General features: G+C 40.9%; 1 protein-coding gene and 1 pseudogene across 3 annotated transcripts in view; both read right to left on the minus strand.

Moving 5' to 3' along the window:
- Positions 1 to 17,093, minus strand: part of EIF2AK3 (eukaryotic translation initiation factor 2 alpha kinase 3) — a 76,541-nt gene extending 59,448 nt beyond the window's left edge. For both annotated transcript variants that reach the window (XM_081069685.1, XM_081069687.1), the window contains exons 1-2: positions 16,580 to 17,093; positions 5,152 to 5,281 (exon numbers count right to left, since the gene is read on the minus strand). In XM_081069685.1, coding sequence (XP_080925811.1) covers positions 5,152 to 5,281; positions 16,580 to 16,881 — 432 coding nt within the window. In that variant the 5' untranslated portion in view covers positions 16,882 to 17,093. The remainder of the gene's footprint in view (positions 1 to 5,151; positions 5,282 to 16,579) is intronic.
- A 6,536-nt stretch (positions 17,094 to 23,629) lies between these two features.
- On the minus strand, positions 23,630 to 23,943 carry LOC308505777 (large ribosomal subunit protein eL36-like; annotated as a pseudogene). Its single transcript has one exon. The product of its transcript is annotated as a large ribosomal subunit protein eL36-like (transcript).
- Between the last annotated feature and the right edge of the window lie 387 nt (positions 23,944 to 24,330).

Consider the following 24,330-nt stretch of genomic DNA (forward strand, 5'->3'; position numbering starts at 1 on the left):
GCTGGTTCTTTGACAGGATAAATAAAATTGACAATCCTCTAGCAAGACTCATGAAGAAAAATGAGAGCTCAAATAAAATCAGAAATGAATGAGGAGAGATTACAACTGACGCCAGAGAAATACAAAGGATTGTCAAAGAATACCATATATAATTATATGCCAAAAAATTGGACAACCTAGAAGAAATGGATAAAGTTCTATAAACATAAAATCTTCCAAGACTCAGCCAGGAAAACAGAGACTCTAGAGACCGGTTACTACCAATGAAATTGGAGCAGTGATTAAAAAAAAAAAAAAATCCCAACAAACAAAAGCCCAGGACCACATCGCTTCACAGGTGAATTCTACCAAACATTAAAAAGAATTAATGCCTACCCTTCTCAAACTATTCCAGAAAATTGAAGAGGAAGGAATGCTTCCAAACTCATTCCATGAGACCAGCATTAGCCTGATACCAAAACCACACAAAGACATTACAAAAAAAGAGAATTATAGGACAATATCCCTGATAAACATAGATGCAAAAATTCTCAACTAGCAAACTGAATTCAACAATAAATTAAAAGGATTATACACCATGACCAGGTGGGATTTATACCAGAGATGCAAGAGTGGTTTAACATCTGTGAAACCGTTAATGTGATTCATCACATCAACAAAACCAAGAATAAAAATCATATTATCATCTCAATACATATAGAAAAAAGCATTTGACAAAATTCAACATCTGTTTATGATAAAAACTCTCAACAAAGTGAGAATAGAAGGAACCTACCTCAAAATGATAAAGGCCATACATGACAACCCCGCAGTTAACATCATACTCAATGGTGAAAGTTGAAAGATTTTCCTCTAAGATCAGGAACAAGGCACGGATGCCCATTGTCACTATTATTCAATATAGTATTGGAAGTCCAAGACGCATCAGACGGAAAAAAAAGGAAAGGAAGAAGTAAAACTGCCACTGTTTGCAGATGACTTGACAGTGTGTGTGTCTGTGTGTGTGCGTTTCCCTAAATAATCCACCAAAAAATTAATAAATGAATTCAGTAAAGTAGGATACAAAATTAATATACGAAAATCCATCACATTTCTATACACTAATAATGGTCAGAAGGAGAAAGTAAGAAAACAATCTCATTCACAATTGCATCAAAAAATACCTAGGAATAAATTTTATCAGGAGATGAAAGATCTCTACTGAAAACTATAAGACATTGAAAAAGAAACTGAAGAGGACACAAATAAATGGAAGGATATACCATGCTCATGGATTGGAAAGATTAATATTGTTAAAATGACCATACCACCCAAAGTAATCTACAGATTCAGTGCAATCCCTATCAAAATACCAATGTCATTCTTCTCAGAGCTAGAATGAATAATCCTAAAATTTATATAGAATCACAAAAGACCACAAATAGCCAAAGCAATCTTGAAAGAGAAGAATAAAGTTAGAGGAATCATGCTCCCTGATTTCAAACTATTCTAAAGAGGTATAATAATCAAAACAGGATGGTATTGACATAAAAACAGACACATTGATCAATGGAACAGAATAGAGAACCCAGAAATAAACCCTCACTTATGTGGTCAATTGATCTACAAAAAAGGAGGCAAGAATACACAATGGAGAAATGACAGTCTCTTCAACAGTGGTGTTGGGCAAACTGGACACATACACGTAAAAAAATGAAAATGGACCATTCTCTTACACTATGTATAAGAATAAACTCAAAATGGATTAAAGACTTAAATGTAAGACTGTACACCATAAAACTCCTAGAAGAAAACATAGGTAGTAAACTATTTGACATCAGTCTAAGTATATGGATATGTCAAACTTGAGCAAGGGAAACAAGCAAAAATAAAGAAGTGGGACTTCATCAAATGAAGTCTTCTGCACAGCGAAGAAAACCTCAACAAAACAAAAAGACATCCTACTGAATGGGATGTAGTCACACAGCAACCTAGCAGTCTGTCCCCTCCAATCTTTCCTTAGGGAAAGGTGACCCTGCGGGATTGTCCCTCATTGGGGTTGAGGTTATGCTACTCTAAGTCTCCATGTTTGGTCCTTGTAAGCAGGGTCTGCAGTCAAAGACGGGTAAGATTTCTCATGGTAGAAACAACCTAAGCCAGACGGGACCCCCCTAGGACTCCCATGAGCTAATGTAAAGTTATGAGGTAGCTGTGCCCCTCCTTCTGAGAAGCTGCTGACGCATGCCTCAACTGTTGTCCTTTACCCTCAGGTGTAATGGACCCATTAGAACAATAGCATCTCCCCCCTCCTGTTTGGCTCATGGGATAATCTTATCTTGTGAGACTTGTGCCCCCAGGGATTGTATGCACCACACCTTGGTCATTTGGGAGATGGTATGCATCGGTTGCTTTGGGACCATTATGGGATTTGGAATGAATGATTATTGTGTGGTGTAAGAGTTTTGCAGACCCTGCCCCTAATCATGTGATCTCTATTGTGAAAAATCAATAAATACCCATGGTGACCCGATTTGGGAATCGGGCTCCAGTCCCTTGAGGCTGTGAGTCCCTTGGTCCTCTGTGATTTAACTATATTTGAGTCTCTGTCTCTTTATGAGAGTTTAACCCTCGCCACCTCCCTCGCCTTCCCAGGGCTTGTGTTGTGCAGGACGCAACAATGGGAGACTAAATTTATAAATGATACATCTGATAACGGGTTGATATCCAAAACACAGAGGGTGTCAAAAAAATGTATACACATTTTAAGAAAGGAAAACACCGTATTAAAATTGTTAATACTCAATATATACTGATAACAAAAGATGAATACAAGTTATGTGTATACATTTTTTGGCACCCCCGATATATAAGGAACTTGTATAACAAATAATACACTAACTAATGGAAAAATGGGCAGAGGACATGAAAAGACATTTCTCCAACGACATATAGATGACCAATACACATATGAAAAGATGCTCAACATCACTAATCATCAGGGAAATTCAAATCAAAACCACGGTGAGGTATCACCTCACACCAGTCAGAATAGCTGCTACCAAAAATTCAACAAATAACACGTGTTGGCGAGGATGTGGAGAAAAGGTGTCGAGGATGTGCACTGCTGGTAGGACTGCAAACTGTGCAGCCAGTATGAAATACAGTATGGAGATTCTTCAAAAAACTAAAAATAGATCTACCATACTATCCAGCAATTCTGCTTCTGGCTATTTGTCCAAAGAAAACGAAAACATTAATTCAAAAAAAAATGCACCCTTATGTTTATTGCACCATTATTTACAATAGCTAAGATATGGAAGCAACCCAGGTATCCATGGATAGACGAATGGATAAGGAGGTGGTGCATATATACCATGGAATATTACTCAGCAACAAAAAAGGATGAAATCTTGCCATTTGCAACATGGATGGACCTACTGTAGAAGGGGGTATTATGCTAAGTGAAGCAAGTCAGACAGAGAAAGACAAATACCATGTGGTTTCACTTATATGTGGAATCTAAAAAAAGAGAAGCCAACACAACAAAACGAAAACAAACACACAGAAGCAGAGATTAAAGAACGGTTACAAGCGGGGAAGGGGTAGGAGATGGATGAAAAAGGTGAAGCAGAATATAGTCAATAACACTGTAGTAACTTCGCATGGTGACAGAAGATTACTAGAATCAGAGGGGTGATCACATTGTAAGGTATAAAAATGTTGAATCTACTATATCGTACACCTGAAACTAACATAATATTGTATAACAACTATACTTAAATTTAAAAAAATTTAATGGAAAAAATCCCAGCTAATATAACTGCTATTTACGAGAAAACTTCAAAGTACGACTAGCTGCTTATTATTCAAACACAATCAACAGCACTCAAGTTATTATAACTATTTGAATTCTACTGTCATCCCATGCAATTTACCTTGTGTGCGTGTGTATATTTTAGTTTGCAAACACACACATGCTTTGACCACTACAACACACTGTAATATTACCTCAGATGTACACAGCTTACAATCTTCTGATTTTGCTGATCATCTTTTCTGTCTAGCTTAAAAATAAAGCAAAATGTGCATACCCAAGCATAACCCCAGCAGGACACAAATAAATGAATGTTTAATTTCAGTAGTGATCATTTGAATATTTTACCTGATTCAAAATTTTTCATGTCATTTAGAATCAAATTGCTACTTGTATTAACAATTCACAATATACCAGGAGTTCGCTATCAACAGATATTTTCAGTATACCGTCTGAGGAATAGCACGCAAGTCTAAACAGGGCTTAGCACACAGCAAATGTGGAGGTGAGGCAGTGCCCTCTCCCTAAGTACCTGCCTGGGAGAGCCAGAAAAATATCCAGGCTAGGTTTCCTGGAGAGCAGGTGGGTCACTTAGTAGCAGTTTTCCCATCAGAAAATTCGATTATCACTAATCAGGTCATTCGAGCCCCTCATGTTAGGTTTCGTCTTTTTGAAACTTGATACCAGCTAAGAACCTTTTTGAAAGAAAATGATTGATGATGACAGAAAAATAGAGTACCCTTGGGAGCAGCCCACAGGAACACGTTGATAAGGTAGAAGGCTGAGGGTAGTCTAGAAAACAGGTGACTGCTTCCATGTCAGCAGTGACAACTCAAAAGAGGGACTCATTTAAAATGGTGTAAAGAAGAGGATAAAGCTCCAGAAAAGGAGTGAGACTTAATCTATCAGAGTCAAGACTAAAGATGAAGAAAATAAACTTCCCTTATTTATTTGCTCCCCTAACCTCATCAAGGTTGGCAGTATCCTTTTGTTACTTAGGGAATATGTGGTAATAATAACCAATGATGATCGTGTTATAGCGAAGATAGTGAATGAGCTATGCTGACATAGCAGATAGTATCCTTAGTTACTCATTAATGTGATTCACTAATTTAATGCCCAAAACGGTGGTAAAAAGTGGGTAATATTACTACCTCATTACAGGAGGGGAAGTGAGGAACAGAAAAGTTAAGTACAAGTAACTGCCCCAAGGGGACATAGTTTGTATGAGGCAGGCAGGCCTCACACCTAGGCAATGGGGCCCTCGGCCCCAGCTCCATGCAAACACATACTATTTCATATCAGTAATTGCTCATTATAACCAGTTTTCCAATCAACATTTAACAGAAAGTTCTTACCTCTGGTTTGCTAAGGCTGGACGAAACCAAGGAACCAGATCCCACGTCCAAATCCCATTGCTTCTTGCCATGATTCTCAGGATCCAAGGCAGCAATTCGCCCATCTAAAGTGCTGATAATCACTAATGATCTGTAAATTTAAAAATTAATAGGACAAAGTTTAAAAAATATCTAAGATAGTGAGCACTTACTCCAACCACGTGAAGGAAAATCAGCCCCTCCCCAGGCCTCTATCTGTAGGAGAGAAGTGGGGCCTACCTTCTCACAGCACTTAACTGTCTTGTCACCAGTATCTGGCTTTAGCCTTCCAAGACAATTGCACTATGACCTTTACCTGCTTATGTCACATATGAAAAGTCCCAGACTCCTAGGTCACCCCTCATTCCCACACTCTAACCCCCGTATGGAACTCAACATTCCCTGCTCTGTCCTCTTCTCCTACCTTTCCCCAACTCCTGAAGTCTTTCCCAAATGTTCACTTTCCTTCTCGCTCTAAATAGAAACCTGGCTCTCCCCGAGGCCATTGCCTCAGAAGCAATGTTTTCTCCATAACCCTTGACCACTGGGCCTCGTAATGGGACAGGTGGACCTTGCACCTCCTTCTCATTCCCAGACTACTTTTTTTCTCTTCTCTCTAAAAATCTTCAGATTGTTCCATCTGAAGATGGAACAATCCCTCCTAGTAATTGTCTACTGCTCCTTGGGTCACCAGCCTCATTCCTTGAGGATTGCAATTTCTGTGACTATTAAATTCTTGAGTTTTCATGATTTGTCGACCTTGCTTCAGCCACTCCCATGGTCACACTCTTGTCATTACCAATCACAACGTCCCTGACCCACGGAAATGTGAAGCATTCCACCACCAGCCACCAACCCCTTTCCAGCTCACTTCCTCTGCTTCCCCAACTCCAACAAACCTGACCAGAACCTACAAGTCATTGGTCGGCTCTCCTTTACCCAGACCTGCACTACCGTCACGCCTTCACTTCTTCCTTACCCAGTTTCCATAACCTTCATTTTAAGCACTTCCTTTCTTGTACCCTCTCTCGCATGTCACACTTGACTGGCAGAGCTCCAACCCTGGTTAAATTTAACTTTCTGCCTTTTCTCATTCTTGCATCTGTGCAGTTGAATGTGGCTAAAGAAAAACATAGCCGTGCCGACTGGTCTCATTTTAATTACGACCACTCACCTCAAAGAGGCTACTCATGATGCTTAACAATCATATCCACACTTCCCTTGTCTATCCACTGGCCCACTGTCCTAAGGTAACTATTTCATTTCTCCTTTCTCCTCAAACTTCTGACATCAGCTCTTCCAAGCTCATGCATCTCAGGGACGGTGTTACCTATTTCTCTGAGGAAAACAAATACATAATCAAACGAGATTGTTGCCCACCATCACCTCTCTCTGTTGATCGCACCTGGACCCATGTATTCTCCCTTCCCTCCTGTTACTGCAGGTGAACAGTCCACACTCACCACCCACACTTCCACCTAGGCAATGGCTCTCCCCCGCATACACACATCAGGACTCACGCCTGCAAATCTCTCCTCTTACTCTCACACCAATTATTCCCTCTCTACCAGGGCATTCCGCTCAGTATTCAAATCTGCTATTATTTCCCCCAACTTAAAAACCAACCCAGATTAAGCAGAATCAACCACTCACCCCCCTCCAGCTTCCAATTCATTCCTCCCCACTTTCAAACCAAATTCCTTGAAAGAATTGTTATGTACTTTATGTTTCCAAATCCTCTCCTCCCCTTGTCTTGAACTATTTCTAATCAAGTTTTTGCTTCTACCACTCCACTGAAAAAGTTCTTGTTGGAGTCACCAATGACCTTCACATTGAAATATCCTGTGGTCAGGATATTCACCTGACCAGCTACTTCTCCTGTCCACCACGAAGCACACTCTTCACGCAGTTTCCAGGACACCATACTCTTCTGATTTTTTCCCCTTACTTCTGTCCTACTCTTTCTCATTTACATTTTCTCGTTCCTCCTCATTTCTCCTCTCTTAAAATATTCTCTACCTGTGTGTGCTTTTTTGGGTGGTCTTATCCAGTCTTATAGCTTAAAATACCATCTACATGCTGGCAACTCCCAAATTTTTATCTCTGGTTCCAGGACCTTCTCTAAACTCTAGATTTATGTATCTAACTGCCTTCCAGATTTAGATTGTCTAAGAGGCTTCTTGAAGCCTCTTAGACATATCCAAAATGAATACCCCCCACACTGACTCCCCCAATTCCTAAAACACATCGTGCATGATTTTTCCCACAGGGCCTTTGCAGCTACTGTTCCTTCTGCCTGGAACATGCATTCCCATATGTATGACTCTCAATAAATATTTGTTGAATGAAAGAATGTGCTGCACAGTTGTTCTAGGAATTTGTTAGGTACATTTGTCTGCTTCAAAAACCATGCAAATTCCAAGCACATATACTTAGTTATGTTCTTGATTAGAATAAACACAAATTTAATCTTTTGTCTCTCACTTGATGAATAATGTATAAAAATTTAAAGTAAATCTATAAGTTGACCAAGTCAAAGAGTTCAAGTAAACTCATTTGAAACCTTTCAAAGAACTTAATTGTTTGTTAAATGAATGAATTTATCAAATGAATAAGTAAAATGGTTAATTTAATACTCTGGTTTATCGTCAAATCATATAAATCTTTCATCTTTACTAAAATGGGTAATTTAGTTCCCAAACTACACACCAATTCTCACACTGAATTTTTCAAGTGGTAACTTTTAGTCTAATTTGTGAAAGTAAAAATTTTGCCGCACTACAAACTGTAATTTTAGGTAACAAACCAAAAGAAAGGGCACAACTCAACTCCCCTGCCTACACATTATCCTGCTTTCTAAAGAAATCTATTGGGAGCTGGGGGAGGAGAAAGATACCTCAAGTAAGAAAATTATTTTATAATGAATTTTACAAAAATTCATACTTAAATGTACCGCTTTACAAACAAAAGCAATAGAATCTAATTAACTTAGAGATCCAGGGTTCAGAGCCAAGTCAGCCCTTTCCTAGTTCTACTAAAGAAATGTCTAACTTTTATGTTTAATAATCATTAACCACAAATAAGTGGCTGAATTTAAAAACACTAATTGAAAAAAACTTAGTATAAGCAGTATTAATCCATGAAAAATTAAGGAGACACTAGAACACTTTAGATGCTATTTTTTAAAAATTCAGAACCCACATTGTTCATTTATTATCCTCGGCATTCTATTTATAACAACAAAGAACTATAATTTTTCTGCTATTTATGCCAGAGGTATATACAGAGAAGAATGATAAAATTCTAGCTTTCATCTTCAAAACAAAGAAAAATTCAATGATATGCATATGTGTGTGTTATGTGTATATAAGAACACATTTTAATAAGTAATTTGGAGTCTAACACTTAACTATTCTTTCACTGAAAACCGATCATATGGGGTGCATTTAACTGAGTCAAAAAATCTGCTTTTTAAACTAAACAAGATATTTTCAGATTCTGAACTACTGTATTTAGACAGTATGTGTACATTTGAGGAATAATTAAAAGAAATACAAACGTGGGGAGGAATAATAGAGTACATCTCCCTCACTATATTGATATTTAGGTAATCTGGTTCTTAGATGTGAGTGGGGTACCCTCATTTTAACGCCCCCTAACAAATTCTGTCAGGTGTCAAGAAAAAAATATCTTTCACCCTCTTATCTGCTACAAGTTCACCGATACAGTCACTATGGGCTCCTTCCCAGGCATGTCCCTGGGAGGTACCCCTTCTCTGTGGCTGAAACTCAGCAGCACAACTGGGGCAAAAAAGATATGCTACAATTTAGACCATGGTATCTAATCACAGTCTAAGAGAGAGATGCCCACTGACATGTTATCAGTTGGAAAAAGCATCAAATAGATCCTGCTGAAAATCAAAGTCCTCAGGCTGAACGCAGCAATAATCGGAGGGCAGCAATGATATTTAGAATAAACATCAATTAGAGATGAAAAATGATACTCTCCCCCCGCCCCGGGGACAGTACAAGGCCATTTATCTCCCCACGATCCACTCACCCTATTTTGAGGTTTCTATGAACAAGATGAAAAACTTCAACTTATTCAACAACAATGGGACTGCACAGGCAGCATTTCCAGTGGAAAGAATCAGAGCTTTGAAGTCCTGAGTGTGCACTCACCCCAGTGGCTCGAATCTTGTTCTCCTCGTGGCTTCTTCACTCAACTTGCTTTTTCATAAGTAAAATACAGACACACCTCATTTTGTTGTGCTTCACAGATGCTACGTTTTTCACAAGTGGAAGGCAAGACCCTCCACCAGGAAAGAGATTATGACTTGCTTTATTGCAATACTCGTTTTATTGCGGTGGAACTTTATTGTGGAACTGAATCCGCAAAATCTCCGAGGTATCCCTGTCTGGGTATTTCACCTAGGTTGGCACAACTCAAATTTGCCTGATCATAAAAATAATCTGGGTGCTTGTTAAAAACCAGTAAAGGTTCACAGGTGCCATCCCCACAGGGGCTTGGGAGAATGTAGCTTCACAAGTACCCTAAGTGAGTCTCATGATAAGGCCAGTTTGTCAAATACTGATTTACCTCAAAAGGCTAGCTCCTTAGAGTAATTATAATAATTATTATGATGTATTACCTGAACTGAAGAGGGCTTATTGATCAAATCTGTCAGTAAACTGGGAACTTCCAGCTCTCACACCTTGCTTTAGTTTACAAAGGCGTTTGTTTGGATGACTAAACAGCAAGCACTGTTCGTTGGCCCACAACCTGAGTCTTTGAAGCTACTCTCAGTTGTCGGCCACCTCCTAATGGCCAGACCCATTCTCCTAATCAGGTTTGTCCCTGTAGTAGCAGCTGAAAAAATGCCAGTCTCCTCATTCTGGGCATTCTCTTCCTTGGCTTCCACAGGACTGGTCCCTGCCACCCCATCCTCATCTGTCATTCTCACAGCTGTCAATCACTAACAAGCAGGCCAGTGCCCACAGCTTCACCTCTACCAGTAACATGACAGCTCCCAAACCTATACAGTATTTATAGTTCATCTCTCCCAAGCTTGGTTCTGCAGTTTCAGCAGGACACATTTGTCATTTGCTGTAAAGTGTACAGAAAATTCAGGGGCTCTCCACATATTTCTCCATCTACACTGTCACTTATCATTTAAATCAGAAATCAACTCTACCTTCTCCCTCACTCTCTACATTTAGACAATAGTCACTGTAATGCAGGGACTCAGCTCCCACTCCCCGCACAAGAATGCAGGATATGGTGAGGCCAAAAAGACACACCAATAGAGCCATGGATAGGAGGTTCATACCACTATATTCTTGACGGCAGCTGGTGGAGACACAAAAGCAAACATCCACCAGTACCCCAACAAGGGGTCTTCCTACACCCCAGTCTCACTGGCGGCCAGGCGAGACATAGGTAGGAAGAGCCACACGATCCGCAATCCGCTGTCCACACTTGCTAACCCCACTTGCTAACCGCAATCCGCTGTCCATGTCTCTGCCAGCCAACCAACCAACCCCCTAGCGTAGCCACGGCAGTTATATTAGTGCCTAATGGCTAGCCGGTAACCAGCTGTTGGCCACGCAGCCACAGCGGACGGCCATCTAATTACAGCTGATGGCCATCTAATAACCAAACCAGCACCTTTCCACGTGAGGCCGAGAGCCTGGAAACTGCTCTCTGGGACTCTGTCCCCACAGTCACGTACTCTTGATTCTATTACTGAAGCTTCTTCTAAATTTTTTCCTTCTTCATTACCACTTCCCTTGTCCTAGAACAGATTCTCTTCTCCTCAGAACACCTGCAAAAGCCTTTCTGACGTATTTCCCTGCTTCAGGTCTCTTTCCCTTCTGCTCTTCCAATAGTTTTGTTTCTATAAGAGATCCAATACATTTGTATGAAACAGATCCAATCAACCTGTGCCCAATAAGGCCACGGTATGGTATGGTACATAAAGCCTTTCATAATCTGACATAATCTTTTCTAAGACTAATTCTATCATTGTTAACTGTAAATTTCTATAAGTGATAACTACTGTAATGCTATAATGTACAGCTTTTATTCCTTCCAGAAATGTCATCAATGTCATTTATCCTGTTATGCCTGCAACTGAGCAAAAATGACCTTATTCCACAACGAGAACACAATTTTGAACACAAAAAATTGTTTGCTCTGACATAAGTTACCCAGAATACCTGCCTACTTACAATTAAGTTTAGCAGACTCTGAATTCCTTCTTTTCAGTAATGTTAAAGGAGGTTTACTGCCTGTAGAAATTTCCATGTGAAATAGAAGCAAGTGACAGGAGAACAGTGTATGAATTGAATAATGTCTGTATTAACAACTGCTTATTTTAAAGGTTTACATTTCTTTTTTGAGTGGGGGAGGGACTCTACAAAATTTAAAAGGTGATTTGGTCTAATCTGTTTTGTTTTTTTTAATGTATCCAAGTATTCCCTCCCTAAACATATGTTCTCACTCAAGGAAGCACATGTTCTCAAAAACAAACCAGTACTAATTGGACTTTACCCTTAGGCCTCACCTACTAAGTAAATCTTCAAATTTAACCTCCTTTATTTAAATATATCACAAGACTAGCCATGCCCCAAGTCAAAACAAATACAGTAATGTCAAAAGTTACCAACTCTACTTAAATAACTTTGACATAACTTAAACCTTAAAGAAGTACAATCTAAATTTTCAATGTTACAGACAACATGAGGGTGACATACCCTTTTCCTACTACATGAAAACAATTTTGGAAGCAAAACAATTTTCTGCTTTATTCTACGAAACATTTTTTAATCAAAATGGTTATTTACAAATAGAACAAGGTGAAAAAAATAAAACAGGAATCTCCCTCTCTCACATTTAGTTTCGTAACCTACAAATTCTCTTCTCTGTGCCCACTAAATTTTATTGTGTAATAAAAATATGTACACAGTTCCTCTTACAAAAAAGAAAACGAAAACAAAAACAAAAACAAAAACAAAAACAGATGGAGTTCCCAGGCAGTACTCAGAGAATGAAGAGCCATATCCAAACTACAGTTCACAGCAGCTGATAAAGGCAGGTCCCCTTTTACAAAATGCCTTAGAGTGTAAAATCTGCTAAGTTGAAATTCAGTACAGAGTCCCCTCAATCTTGTCACATATATCTAGAGTCCAGGTGTCAATTAAGCTAAAAAGACAAGTGTAAGACAGGAAGACCTAATGTATATTTATCTTGGATTACAACTTGCCTTGAGGGTTATACATAAATTCTTCTTTAAATGTGAGTTTTCGTCAATTTTAAAAGTCTGGAGTCGGAAGTGAGCAGTGCTGGGAACAGATGACTAAGTTCCCTTGCAACACTGTATTCTGAGAGTCTATTATTCAATGGTCATATTTTTAAAAATCATGATTATAAATCTGAAAAACCAAGGAAGATGAGATTTCTATACCACTGCTTAGCATCAGATCAGTTTGTGAAAGGAGAGAGAAATAAAGAGGAAATAAACCATCTTAACATGTGCAAAGTATTTTCATGTTATCTCAATAAATTAAAAAACAAATCAGTTTACAGATGCACAAATTGAAGAAGTACCATAGATTATTATCAAATTTAGTAATACTTTTGTTACAGAGGAATTATAGGCACAGGAAAAAGGAACAAATACTTTACAAAATTGTTAACAGAAAACTAGCTCTTTACAACTTGAGTGTCAGACGTCCTCAATATGAAGATGCCCATCCCATCACAAAAACAGCAAGTTAACACCTGCTATTTGTGTGGGAGTCAAAAAACTACTAACTCATAACTTATGGCAACTTGCATAAAACCTAACAGTGAGGTGAGATTTTGACTTTCTTCCCAACTTTCTGCAGTAACCATCCCGTTTAAATTTCAATTAAATAACAGAAGCATTGACAAGACTGCTAAAGGTAAAACACGTTTATTTTAGCTGTTTTTTAAAGAAAAAAAATAGTTTCCTCATTCACATGCTTGAGCTGCAGAGTATTTAGAATGAAGCCAATGAAAATGCCATCAAGAGAAAAATAATGAACTGGTGAGTCGCATATTGCTTCTTGGGCATCAAAAGATAACACGCAAAATGAAGATCTTAATTCCCCACCTCCCTCTTTTTAAAACAAATACCATAATTTTTCACAGCTGTTTGTAATAAACGCTTGGTTAATTCAAATCTGTTCCCTAATCCTCCTTCTTGAAACAAACAAGATATTGGTCGATTATTATGGAACTGATATCTGACTTTATTTTTTAAGAGACTTTATTTTTCAAGAGCATTTGAAAAACGTCTTATGAACATTGCATATTTATCTCCTGTTGATTCTATCAAGTTACTTACTGAAGTTTTCTCAAACTTTCCACACTATCTTAAGCTACCAGGCAGACTCCTAAACCTGGGCCTAACTCTTCCTCTCCAATTCTGTTTGCCAAAGATCACGTACTCTCTGGCAAATATTCCTCTATTTTCATCTTATTTCTGAGAAAGAAGTGGCCCCCTTGCTTGCCAAGTAGGTCGTCTCCGACTACCTCACCTCCTCTTCCATTCCTTTCTTTTTCAACCTGTCTGTATAGGCTCTCTCTTCTGAGTGTATAAATAAAATTAGAGGCCCCGGGTCTTAAAATTTGCCTCCCATCAGGTTTGGCAGTGAGGGACGGAGAGTGTGGGCTGAAAAGAATGAATCCTTAACCTCTCTCTCACTATCTAAATACTCTGTATTGCTTTACTCAAACTCTTTATGTGCTCATCACCAAATCCCTCATTTTGCTCAGTCCTCACCCCACACCTCCAACTTAACCGGCTGTATTGCTGTCTCTTGTTGCTGGCTCATCTTCTCTAAAATATAAGACATTTCCTGAGGATTTACTACAAGCCTCCTCTTTCTCTCTGCTCTCCAACTTCAGTCACTCATTTCCACCTGCGTACCAAGCATCTCTCTCTTGATGTCCTGCCTGGATCTCCGAGTCACCACGTCCAACGCCAAAACCTTTGTCTTTTCTTCTCTGCTCCCCTAAATCTTTCAATTTTCCCATGTGTGCTCTCATCTTCTGGCCACCCAGTCTCAAAGTTTGGAGGAGACTGTCAAGGGAGGAGGAATCGATTCATTTGCTAGGAACCAGGATTCTACCTCAAATATGTCCCCTCTGTTTTATATCCAACTAACAGTAAACCTCTCACCTGAACTGCTACAACCTTTTCCTTGTGGTATCCTTACCTCAAGTTCTCAGCATACAATATTGCTGGAGAAATATTCCTTAAGCACAAACTTTAATCAGCCTGGCATTCGAGATACTCTACACATCATTTCTCAAATTATAATATGCACATGAATCACATGGTGATTGTGTTAAAACAGATTCTTATTCAGAGGGTCTTGGTGGTGCCTGATTCTGGATTTCTAACATGTTCCTAAGTGATGACCATGCTACTTACTAGTGTAAGGCTATATATATACTATGCCCCCCACCTATTTTTCTAGTCTTATCTTCTACTCCTCCCTGCCCAGAATACCCATATGTATGTCTGTATCTCTCACACACACACAGATGTAGACAAACGAAATGTTCCCTAACATACTTCCCAGCTTCTGTGCCTCTTGCTGTTTCAAGTCCGTGTCTGCCCATCACAATTCTACCCACTTTTCAGGAACCAACTCATTCTGCCACGGCCTTTGCTGATATTCTCACCTCCCTCACCCCCTGTATTCCTCCACTGGACACCACCAAAACCTTCCGACACTGACAGCACTGAATTTGCCCTGCTTCTGCTCTGTAATGTCATTAAGGCTTTCCTCTCTTGATCCTCACTGCTAGACTCCATGATACTCCAGGAGGGCAGGAACTATCTGCCTACCTCTGCCACCCCAGCGCATCGTGAAGCCTTTGTAAGTGCCAGTTAAGTACCTGCCCCAGTGGATCTATATTCTAAGAAAATGGAAACAAAGTAAGTTACTTCATGTAATTTACTTTGATCAGGTGCTTCAGAAGTTTCTTTACGATAAAGAAAACACTTCCAGGAAAGTTAATTCAGTAGCAAAACCTATGAAAATTTTGTCAAATGTTTGCTGCTTTAAAAAATATCTAAACATTCAAGGGGTGCTTAGAGAATTTTAGTACTTATTCTATTTATAGTAGTGTCCAGGTATGGAGATCAAGCTTCTGATATTTAACTGAATATTAAATCTATTTGGTAGATAGTAATTACTACATTATACGTTGACAATACTGTTTAATCCACATCTAGCCCTCTCTGGTTTAATTTACCTAATGTTCCTTTTATCATTCCATTTGTTACATGGGACATCACTTTCTCCCCAGGTGTGCTAAGATAGCTGCCTGCAAAATACTTCAGATAAAATGCCTTCCATTGCGCCCAGGCTTTAAAACGTGTATCTTAAAGCAACATTTTTAAGGAAGTCAACCAGCTCAACCAAGACAGCCCTAAAATAAGCCCCGAAAATAAGACGTAGCCAGACCACCAGCTGTAATGCGTCTTTTGGAGCAAAAATTAATATATAAGACTGGTTCTTATATTATAGTAAAATAAGACCTGGTATATCATATATCATATCATACTATTAAAGACTCGGTCTTACAGCAAAATATGACTGGGTCTTATATTTTTTGCTCCAAAAGACGCATTAGAGCTGATGGTCTGGCTACGTCTTATTTTCCGGGAAACGTGGTATATTAAATGTTTACATGGTTAAACCCTCTACATTACCAAAACTGCCAAAATTCAAGAACCTACCCACAGCTCTTAAACTTTAGTGTGTTCAAGAATTTTCTGGTGTACCTGTTAAACTTGCAGATTCCAGGTTCATACCCAAATAAAGTCTGATTCAGTAAATCTGGGGTGGGGCCCAGAAAACTGCACAGCTCGCCAGCATCCCCAGGTGATTCTGATGCAGCGGTTCCGCAGATCTCAGAGAAATCGTGACCTGCACCCTGGTCCGGGGTCACTACATTATTGTGTGTAAAGGGACATGTAGAAATCTCTGTATAAAGTCCTTTCCCCAAACAGCTGTCACACCCGCACAGGCAAGGGGTGATTCACGAAAGATAAAAAGCACAGAGGAGAGGGAGAAAGTTTGGGGAGTACGAATCAAGCCCGAAAAGCAAGCAAAGAAGGAAGGGATGTTTCTTCCCCACCGCGGCGCTCCGTTCCGCGCGCAGCCCCGAGACCCCTCCAAGGCCGCCGCTGCCCCCGGGAGCGCAGCGAGGAGGCAGCCCCGCTCCCGCCCTCAGGTCACCAGCTGTCCCCTGCCCGCACGAGGCCGCAGCCGAGGGCAAGCCCAGCCCCTCGATCCTCCGCGGCGCGCGCGAGGACACAAGTCGCCCCCCGGGGGCCGCAGCCCGGCGCTCAGCCCGCGCCCCTCACCTGCCGCGCGGCCGCAGCTCGGCCTCTCGGTCGGGTTCCGGCTCCTGCGGCTCCTGCTCGCTGGCAGCCGCCGGCAACGCCTCTGCGTCCTCAACCGTCACCTCTGCCACGGTTACCGCCCCAGGCGCCCGCACCCGCGCAGCCGAGGTGGGAGCGGCCGCGGCCCCCAGGCCGAATGCAGCCTCGGCGGACGGTGCGGGGAGGTCGCGGGCGCGCCCCGCGGCCCCCGTCCGCGCCGCGATCCCCAGCAGCAGCAGCAGCAGCAGCAGCGCCCGCGCCAGCCGGCGGACGCAGCGCTCCATCAGCGGCTCGTCCCGCGCGCGGGCATGGAGGTGCAGCCGCCGGTGCCTGACTCTCCCGCCGTTCCGAGCCCCCGATCAAGGCGAGGACGTGCTAGAGACCCGGCCACCGCACCGACGGCCTGTACAGCCCCGCGTTCCTCTGGCCACGTCTTAGCTCGGCCTCCGCCACCGCCACCTGAGGGACAGCCTTCCTCGGACATCGCCCATTGAGCAAACTTTCCGCGTGTCTGCACTCCGATTGGCTGCGGCCACCGCCACTCCGGGGACTGAGGCTGGTTTTGTTGCAGAAGGTGGGCTTTCCCCAGCTGTCAACATTACGCCTGCCAATCAAATCGTATTGTCCAAGCCCGAAGCCCGGCCCTCTTCCGGAAGCGGTTACCAATGAGAAATGCCCCTCCCTCCCCGCAGTCTTCTTACCTGATTGGTGAGCTCCACGGTTCTGAGATAACTTCTTCTTGATTGGTTGGAAGCGGCACTCAATACGTGGCGGATTCTGACTGTGGAGAGGATGGTTCCTTGGGAAAGGAAGACTGGGAGGCGAGCGGGAGGCGGTCGACGTTAAAGGACCTGCGGCTCAAAGGAGCTGTTTCTCTTGTGAAGCCTGGTCTGTTTGGAAAGGAGAAAGCGAAGCAGAAAACGTAAGTGACCACACAAACCGTGTGGTCCTGGAAGTGGAAGGGGGAGGTAGGTTCAGGAAACCATCCTGCGTGTGGTCCCTAGGGTGCTGAGAAGTACAGGTTGAGATGCCCGTGATCCAGTCCACCCGACACGCCCCCTGCTGTTCTAAAGGGCCCTTTACACTTACGTAATTGGACTAAAGTCGCAGAGCTACTTATTTGCAGAACCGTGACTTGAAGCCTTCTCACCCTGATCTGGCATACCCTTACCTCACCGTGGGGCTTCACGGAAGGAAGAGATAAAACCGCAAAAGGCAAAACAGGAGAAGATTTGAATGCTCAGCTAAGACGTTGGAACTTCATACAGCGCTTAAGGACACCCTGAAGATTTCTGAGCGGATAAGAGGAGCGGTTTAGGAAGATGCATCTCTCAGCAGTGAATTCAAAAAAACTAACAGCAAAGATGAGACTCATTGGGAGCTGGGAAGCTATTGCCCCATCAAAACTCTGTGAAGATTTTTTTTTTAAAGATATGGCGCAAACATGCTGTAGTTGCTTCCGTCCAGAAGAAAAACAAAAAGTCCCACTTCCCCCTCCGTCTTCCACCACATTTCTTTGCTCCTACAAGTAGAGCAAAACTGTACAGTGTTCTAAACGTCTTGTCTTCAGTTCTCCTCAAACACACTAGTCAGGGTTTCGTGCCCACAACTCCACCAAGCTGCTCTTGTTGCGGCCACCATTGCTAAATTCAAAGGACAATTCTTAACTTCTAATCAGCTATGTTTAACCCAGTAACTCGGCCTTTCCCGTATAAAACGTTCGTCACTGGTTTTCTTGCTTCCATAACACTTATTAGGTTTCATTTTAACTTAATCATCCTTTTAAAAGCCTTATCTCCAAATATGGTTACATTCTGAAGTAAAGACTTCATATGAATTTGGAGATGGAGGAATCACAGTTCAGCCCTTAATACCCAGATACTCACAAGGCTTGTTCCCTCACTTCCTTCAAGGCTCTGTTACCTTCCTAGTTTAACCTCTCTGGACCACTCTTCTTAAAATTGAAACCCCCTCCCCAACCTCACTTATGAAACTCCCCTGCTTTATTTCTCTTCCTCGACCTTAAATATATATTTATGTATTTGTTTTGTTTGTTGTCTGTATTTCTCCACTCCTATATGAATTCTATGAGAATTTGCTCATGAATATATGCTGAGCCTAAAACAGTGCAAGGTGTTTCGTAAGCATTTAATAAATATTTGTTCAATGAATAAACACATTTTTCAACAGGACAGAAGGGAAAGAGACAAGTGAAAAGGAAGAGATTGTAGTTGCTCTAGGGTGATTAAGGAAGCAAGATTCCAGAGTATCTGGAGGAAACGAGCATGCCTTCCATGGTGAAAGTAGAGATTTGGAAGTACCCTTAGAGAATAAGTTATTTTGAAATGAAGAGAAAATAGATGAGAAAGCTCAAACTAGTAGATCATTATTTACACAACAAAACATGAGCTAAGATCTCTTGCCTAAGTGAGGAATTTAATAAATAATATGAGGAAGGTATCAGAAAATTAACGAGATGACAAAATGATTGTTGACTACTTCTAATTAGTTAATTACACTATAATTAAATAGTGTAAATATTTTAGTGAACCCTCTGTTCATGGCTTTGTACCTTTTTCAAAATATGACCATGGCATGAGCAATAATCTGAGCTGATAAATTAGGAGTCTCCTTGCCACCTGTAAATGATGTAGAAGTTTTGTTCATTTATTCATTACCATTCAGGGATTATCATGTGGCCACCTACATGTAATGGGAATAAAGATGTGAACAAAATAGGCATGGTTTATGCCCTGCTGAAGTTTAATATCTATCTAGTTAGGGAGACAGACACTACTTTATTAATCACACATATATTTATATGTGCACAAAATAAGTGCTATGATAAAAACGGCATGGGCAGAAGAGCACAGTGGTGGGAAATGTCAGTAAGAAGTGTCAAGCTTTATACTCAGAGAAAAAAAAACATGCAAATATTTCCATTTTGGAAAAAGAAGAAACGTCCCAAGTCATGGTTAGCTGACTGACTGGTAAAATAATTTGAAGGAGCAAATGGAGAGTCTGAGAGTTTTCATACAGCAGGGAGAGTCATGGTGACTGCAATGGGAACTCTGGAATATGACTCTGAGTACATCAGAGAAGTGTAAGAAAGTTGGGAGCAGGTCTGATAGTTGATCAATGCGTCCGATCCAGAAAAAGAAGCTGGTGCTCAGGTGCCTGAGTCAGGGCTGACCAGGATAACTAAAACTGAACATGACCCGCAAGGTCAGGAAAACACATTAGAGATTTAGAATCGTAGGCTCAGTTCATTAACAGAGAAAATCTGCATTTGTTGAGATTATATTTGGTTGTGAATAACAAAAAACCTGCCACATAGTGGCTGAAACAAGTATGGGATTTATTTTTCTTACTGGCACAGCACCTCCATAAGTGTTTTACAACCACGAACACCATGACAATCCCCATAACAATGTTTCAATGACAGACGCACATAGGCATATGCTGCTAACAAAAGATGAATACAAATCACATTTGACTTATGCAGTTACAAGGGGTGCTCAAAGTGGTTACCACCAGCGTAATTTTAATACATTGTTTTCCTTTCTTAAAATGTGTAGACATTTTTTTGGCACCCTCTGTGTTGCTCCAGAAGAAAAAAAAGCATGTCACTTTGGGTAAACAAATACAGTGGCAAGGCACAAGGATGGGAGAATAGAAGAAAGATTTTTTTCCCTTTTTTTAGAGGCTTTATTGAGATATAATTCACATGCCATACAATCTACCTATTTAAAGTGTATGCTTGAATGCTTTTTAATATCAACTATAATGGAAGGAAAGAAAGAGAAGGAAGGAAGGAAGGAAAGGAAGGAAGGAAGGAAGGAAGGAAGGAAGGAAGGAAGGAAGGAAGGAAGGAAGGGAAAGAGAGAGAGAAAAGAAAGAAAAAAAAGAAAGGAAGGAAGAAAGAAAGAAAGAGAGAGAGAGAGAGAGAGAGAGAGAGAGAGAGAGAGAGAGAGAGAGAGAGAAAGGAAGGGGGGAAAAAGGAAGATAGGGAAAGGAAGGAAGGAAGGAAGGAAGGAAGGAAGGAAGGAAGGAAGGAAGGAAGGAAGGAAGGAAGGAAAGAAAGAAAGAAAGAAAATTAACAAAAAAGTGGCTTTTGCCCTTGTGGTCTATCACACAATTAGGAGGGATGCATGTAAACTAACTCAGTGTTTTCTACTTGTTTCATACATTTATTCAGTTCTTCAACAAGTATTTTATATGTTTAGGCTGTGGCCGACCTGCTAGGCACTGAGATTTCATACTCAGAAAGTATTCTTGTCTTCAGGAACATACAGTGTTCATTTTCTATGTTTCTAGCAAAATTGGTAGCTCCTTGGAGGAACACCTGATCTATATCCCCTTTCTCATTTTGTACCTTCAGGTAGTTGGGGACACATATTTGGTGTTTATGGGATAGATGAAATGAAAAATAAAATAGGGCCCAAGGCACACCCTAAACAGAAGGCTTTCTCAGGTTTTCACTGATTGGGTAGCTTTTGCTACCAACAATCAGAGGATGGTGGCAGGCTCCTCTAAAGACCACTGCCTGGGATCCAGGTTTTTCTTCTCTTGCCTTTACAGGCCCCTGCCTCTTTGCAGGGCATGAATTTCAGCATAGCACTGGGTCAGCATTTTCAGGCACTTGTCACAAACGTGGCATCCCAGGATGGCACTGTGTACAAGGGAGTAATCACACATTTGGTCTCATAACTCCCTTCAACTTGGTACAAGTTAGGACATTTTTAAAAAGGTGTCTGTGTTTATCTTCTATGTCCTTTCTTAATTCAGTCTAATTTTCTACAATCAACCTATGTTATCTGTGTATTTTTTAAGTTAAAAATAACACACAGTCCTCGTGGTGCCTCCTACAAGGAGCCTTCCTTGATTCCTCCCTATCTCCTCTAGGTCGTTTTGCTTCCCTTTTAGTTTTCATAAAACCCATGCTCACATCTAGCATAACACTTACCATAAGGCATTTTAATCACCTGTTTAGTTACCTGCCTCCCTCTTAGACTGTGATTTCCTCAGGGCAGGTGCTGTGCCTTTCATAACTGGGTCCCTAGGGCCTCACATGGGGGCCCTGGTGCAAAGAAGGAGCTTTCATTTTTCCACCTCCCCTAAGTGTCCTGCCTGGAACACCCAGCTAATTCAACAACTAACTCCACACCTATTCTCAGAGTAGCCAAAAAAGACTTCTCATCAATCAACCAACATGTACCCAACACTGCGCAGTAAATATAAGAAAATAAGGATTTCAGAGGGACTTGACCTGCAACCATCTCAGGAATGCTGGAAGTCAAGGAAGGTTCTCAGGCATATAATTTAGGTGATAGCTGTATTCCTCTGGAGTGAAAGGTGAAGGGGTTAGGGACTGAAACTATACCTTGAGACAAGATGTAAATTGGGAGGTGGAAAGGCAGTAAAAGCATGAGTCTTTGTTTTGGAAGATAAATTGGTGGAGGAAGGACAGAGCATCCTACAAACAAATTCAACTAGAAAGGAGGAAGAGGGAAAGAGAAATGGGAAGGGGTGGAAAAAGAAGACACAAGAGAAATAATTATTTAAGAATACAAGTTCACACAGAAAAAGTCGAGAACCATGATTTCACTGATATGTGGGATATAAAACTGAGAGCAACAAAGGAACAAGACAAATAAAGAAACAAAAACTCATAGACACAAACAATAGTTTAGTGGTTACCAGAGGGTAAGGCGGGTGGGGTGAGGGAGATGAGGGTAAAGGGGATCAAATACATGGTGATGGAAGGAGAACTGACTCTGGGTGGTGAGCACAAAGTGTGATATATAGATGATGTGTTACAGTATTGTACACTTTAAACCTATGCAATTCTAACTGTTGTCATCCCAATAAATTTTAATTAAAAAAAAAGATAAAACAGAAAAACCAAATAAATAAATAAATAAGTAAAACAAGTTGTTATGTTGTATTAATGTACAGATGATGCTACCCAACATTCCACTCAGTATTATTCCTGAAGAGCTGGAAAAGGGAGAAGTGAGACTTGCTTTGTCTTTGCTGTGCTGGGTTTCCCTCTGAAAGCACTTGGAGCTGAGACATAAATACAGACGCCTGGATCCCACCCTCAGAGAGTGCAATGTACTTAATGGATCAGAGGAGCAGCCTGGGCATCAGACTGGTTAAAAGCTCTCAGGTGATTTTTTTCCTCCAATTTTTTGTATTGTGATAAAATACACATAAAATTTACCGTCTCAACTATTTTTAAGGCTACACTTCAATGATATTAAGTACATTAAGAATGTTGTGTAGCTATCACCACCATCCATCTTCAGAACTCTTTTCACCTTGTAAAACTAAAATTATATCCATTAAACAATGAGTCCTATCCCTTCTATCCCCAGCCCTTGGAAACCATCATTCTACTTTCTGTTTATATAATTTTGATTACTCTAAGTTCCTCATATAAGTGGAATCATATAGTACTTGTCTTTTTTGTTGTCTGGCTTATTTCGTTGAGCGTAATATCCTCAAGGTTCATCCATGTTGTAACATAGGTCAGAATTCCCTTACTTTTTAAACTGAATAATACTCCATTGTGTGTATATAACACATTTTGCTTGTCCATTCATCTGTCTATGGATACTTGGGTTGATTCCACATTTTAGCTATCGTGAATAATGCTACCTGGATGCACAAATATCTCTGAGACACTGCCTTCAGTTCTTTTGTGTATACAACCAAAAGTGGAATTACTCGATCACATACGGTAGTTTTATTTTTAATTTTTTGAGGAACCTCCATACTGTTTTCCATAGTGATTTACCTTCCCACCAACACTGCACAAGGGTTCTAATTTCTCCCCATTCTCTCTAACACTTATTTTCTTTTTCTTTTCTGATAGTAGCTAGCCTAATGGATGTGAAGTGGTGTCTCGTTGTTCTGATTTGCATTTCCGTAATGTTTGAGCATCTTTGTGTGTGTGTGTGTGTGTGTGTGTGTGTGTGTGTGTGTGTGCGTGTGTAAAGGTTTTATCACACACAGAGGGAATGGGGCTCAGTCCTTTTTGGCTGCTGCCTTCCTCACGACTGCAAGGACGTTGCTCAGCTCCTCTCTTCCTCTTGGCACGGATGTGTGTCCCCGCCCTTTTCTTGATGAACTTCAGGGCCCACTTGTCCTTAGACACCTTGAGCAGCTCCATGGCACGCCGCTCATGGGGCAAAGTCGCACACCTCTAAGATCATGTCCGACGTGAACTTGGTGTGTTTGGTGAGGCGTGCGCCGGAGTGGCTGTGCTTCGGCTTGCTCACGTTCTTGGTCACCTTGTGGCCCTTGTTGAGGCCCGTGGCCATGGGGTCACGCAGAGCCATGGCTGCTGCTCCTCAATGGCTGCCTTGGCGAAGGGATGTTGAGCATCTTTTCATGTGCTTATTGGTCATTCGTTTATCTTCTCTGGAGGACTGTCTATTCAAGTCCTTGGACCATTTTTTAATTAGGTTGTTTTTTTGGTTGTTCAGTTTTAGAAAATCTCTATATAGTCGGGTTATTAATCTCCTATCAGATATATGATTTACACATATTTTCTTCCATTCTGTAGGTGGTCTTTTTATTCTATCAATAGTGGTATTTTTTTATAGCTTTATTTTATTTTATTTTATTTTTACATCCCTCACACTGTGAACCCCCCTCCCCCCATCCTCCATCAATAGTGGTTTTTGATGCATACATTTAAAACTTTTTCAGGAAAACCAATTTGT

Source organism: Rhinolophus hipposideros (assembly GCF_964194185.1).
Source record: "Rhinolophus hipposideros genome assembly, chromosome: 12".
NCBI classification, from domain to species: Eukaryota; Metazoa; Chordata; class Mammalia; order Chiroptera; family Rhinolophidae; genus Rhinolophus; species Rhinolophus hipposideros.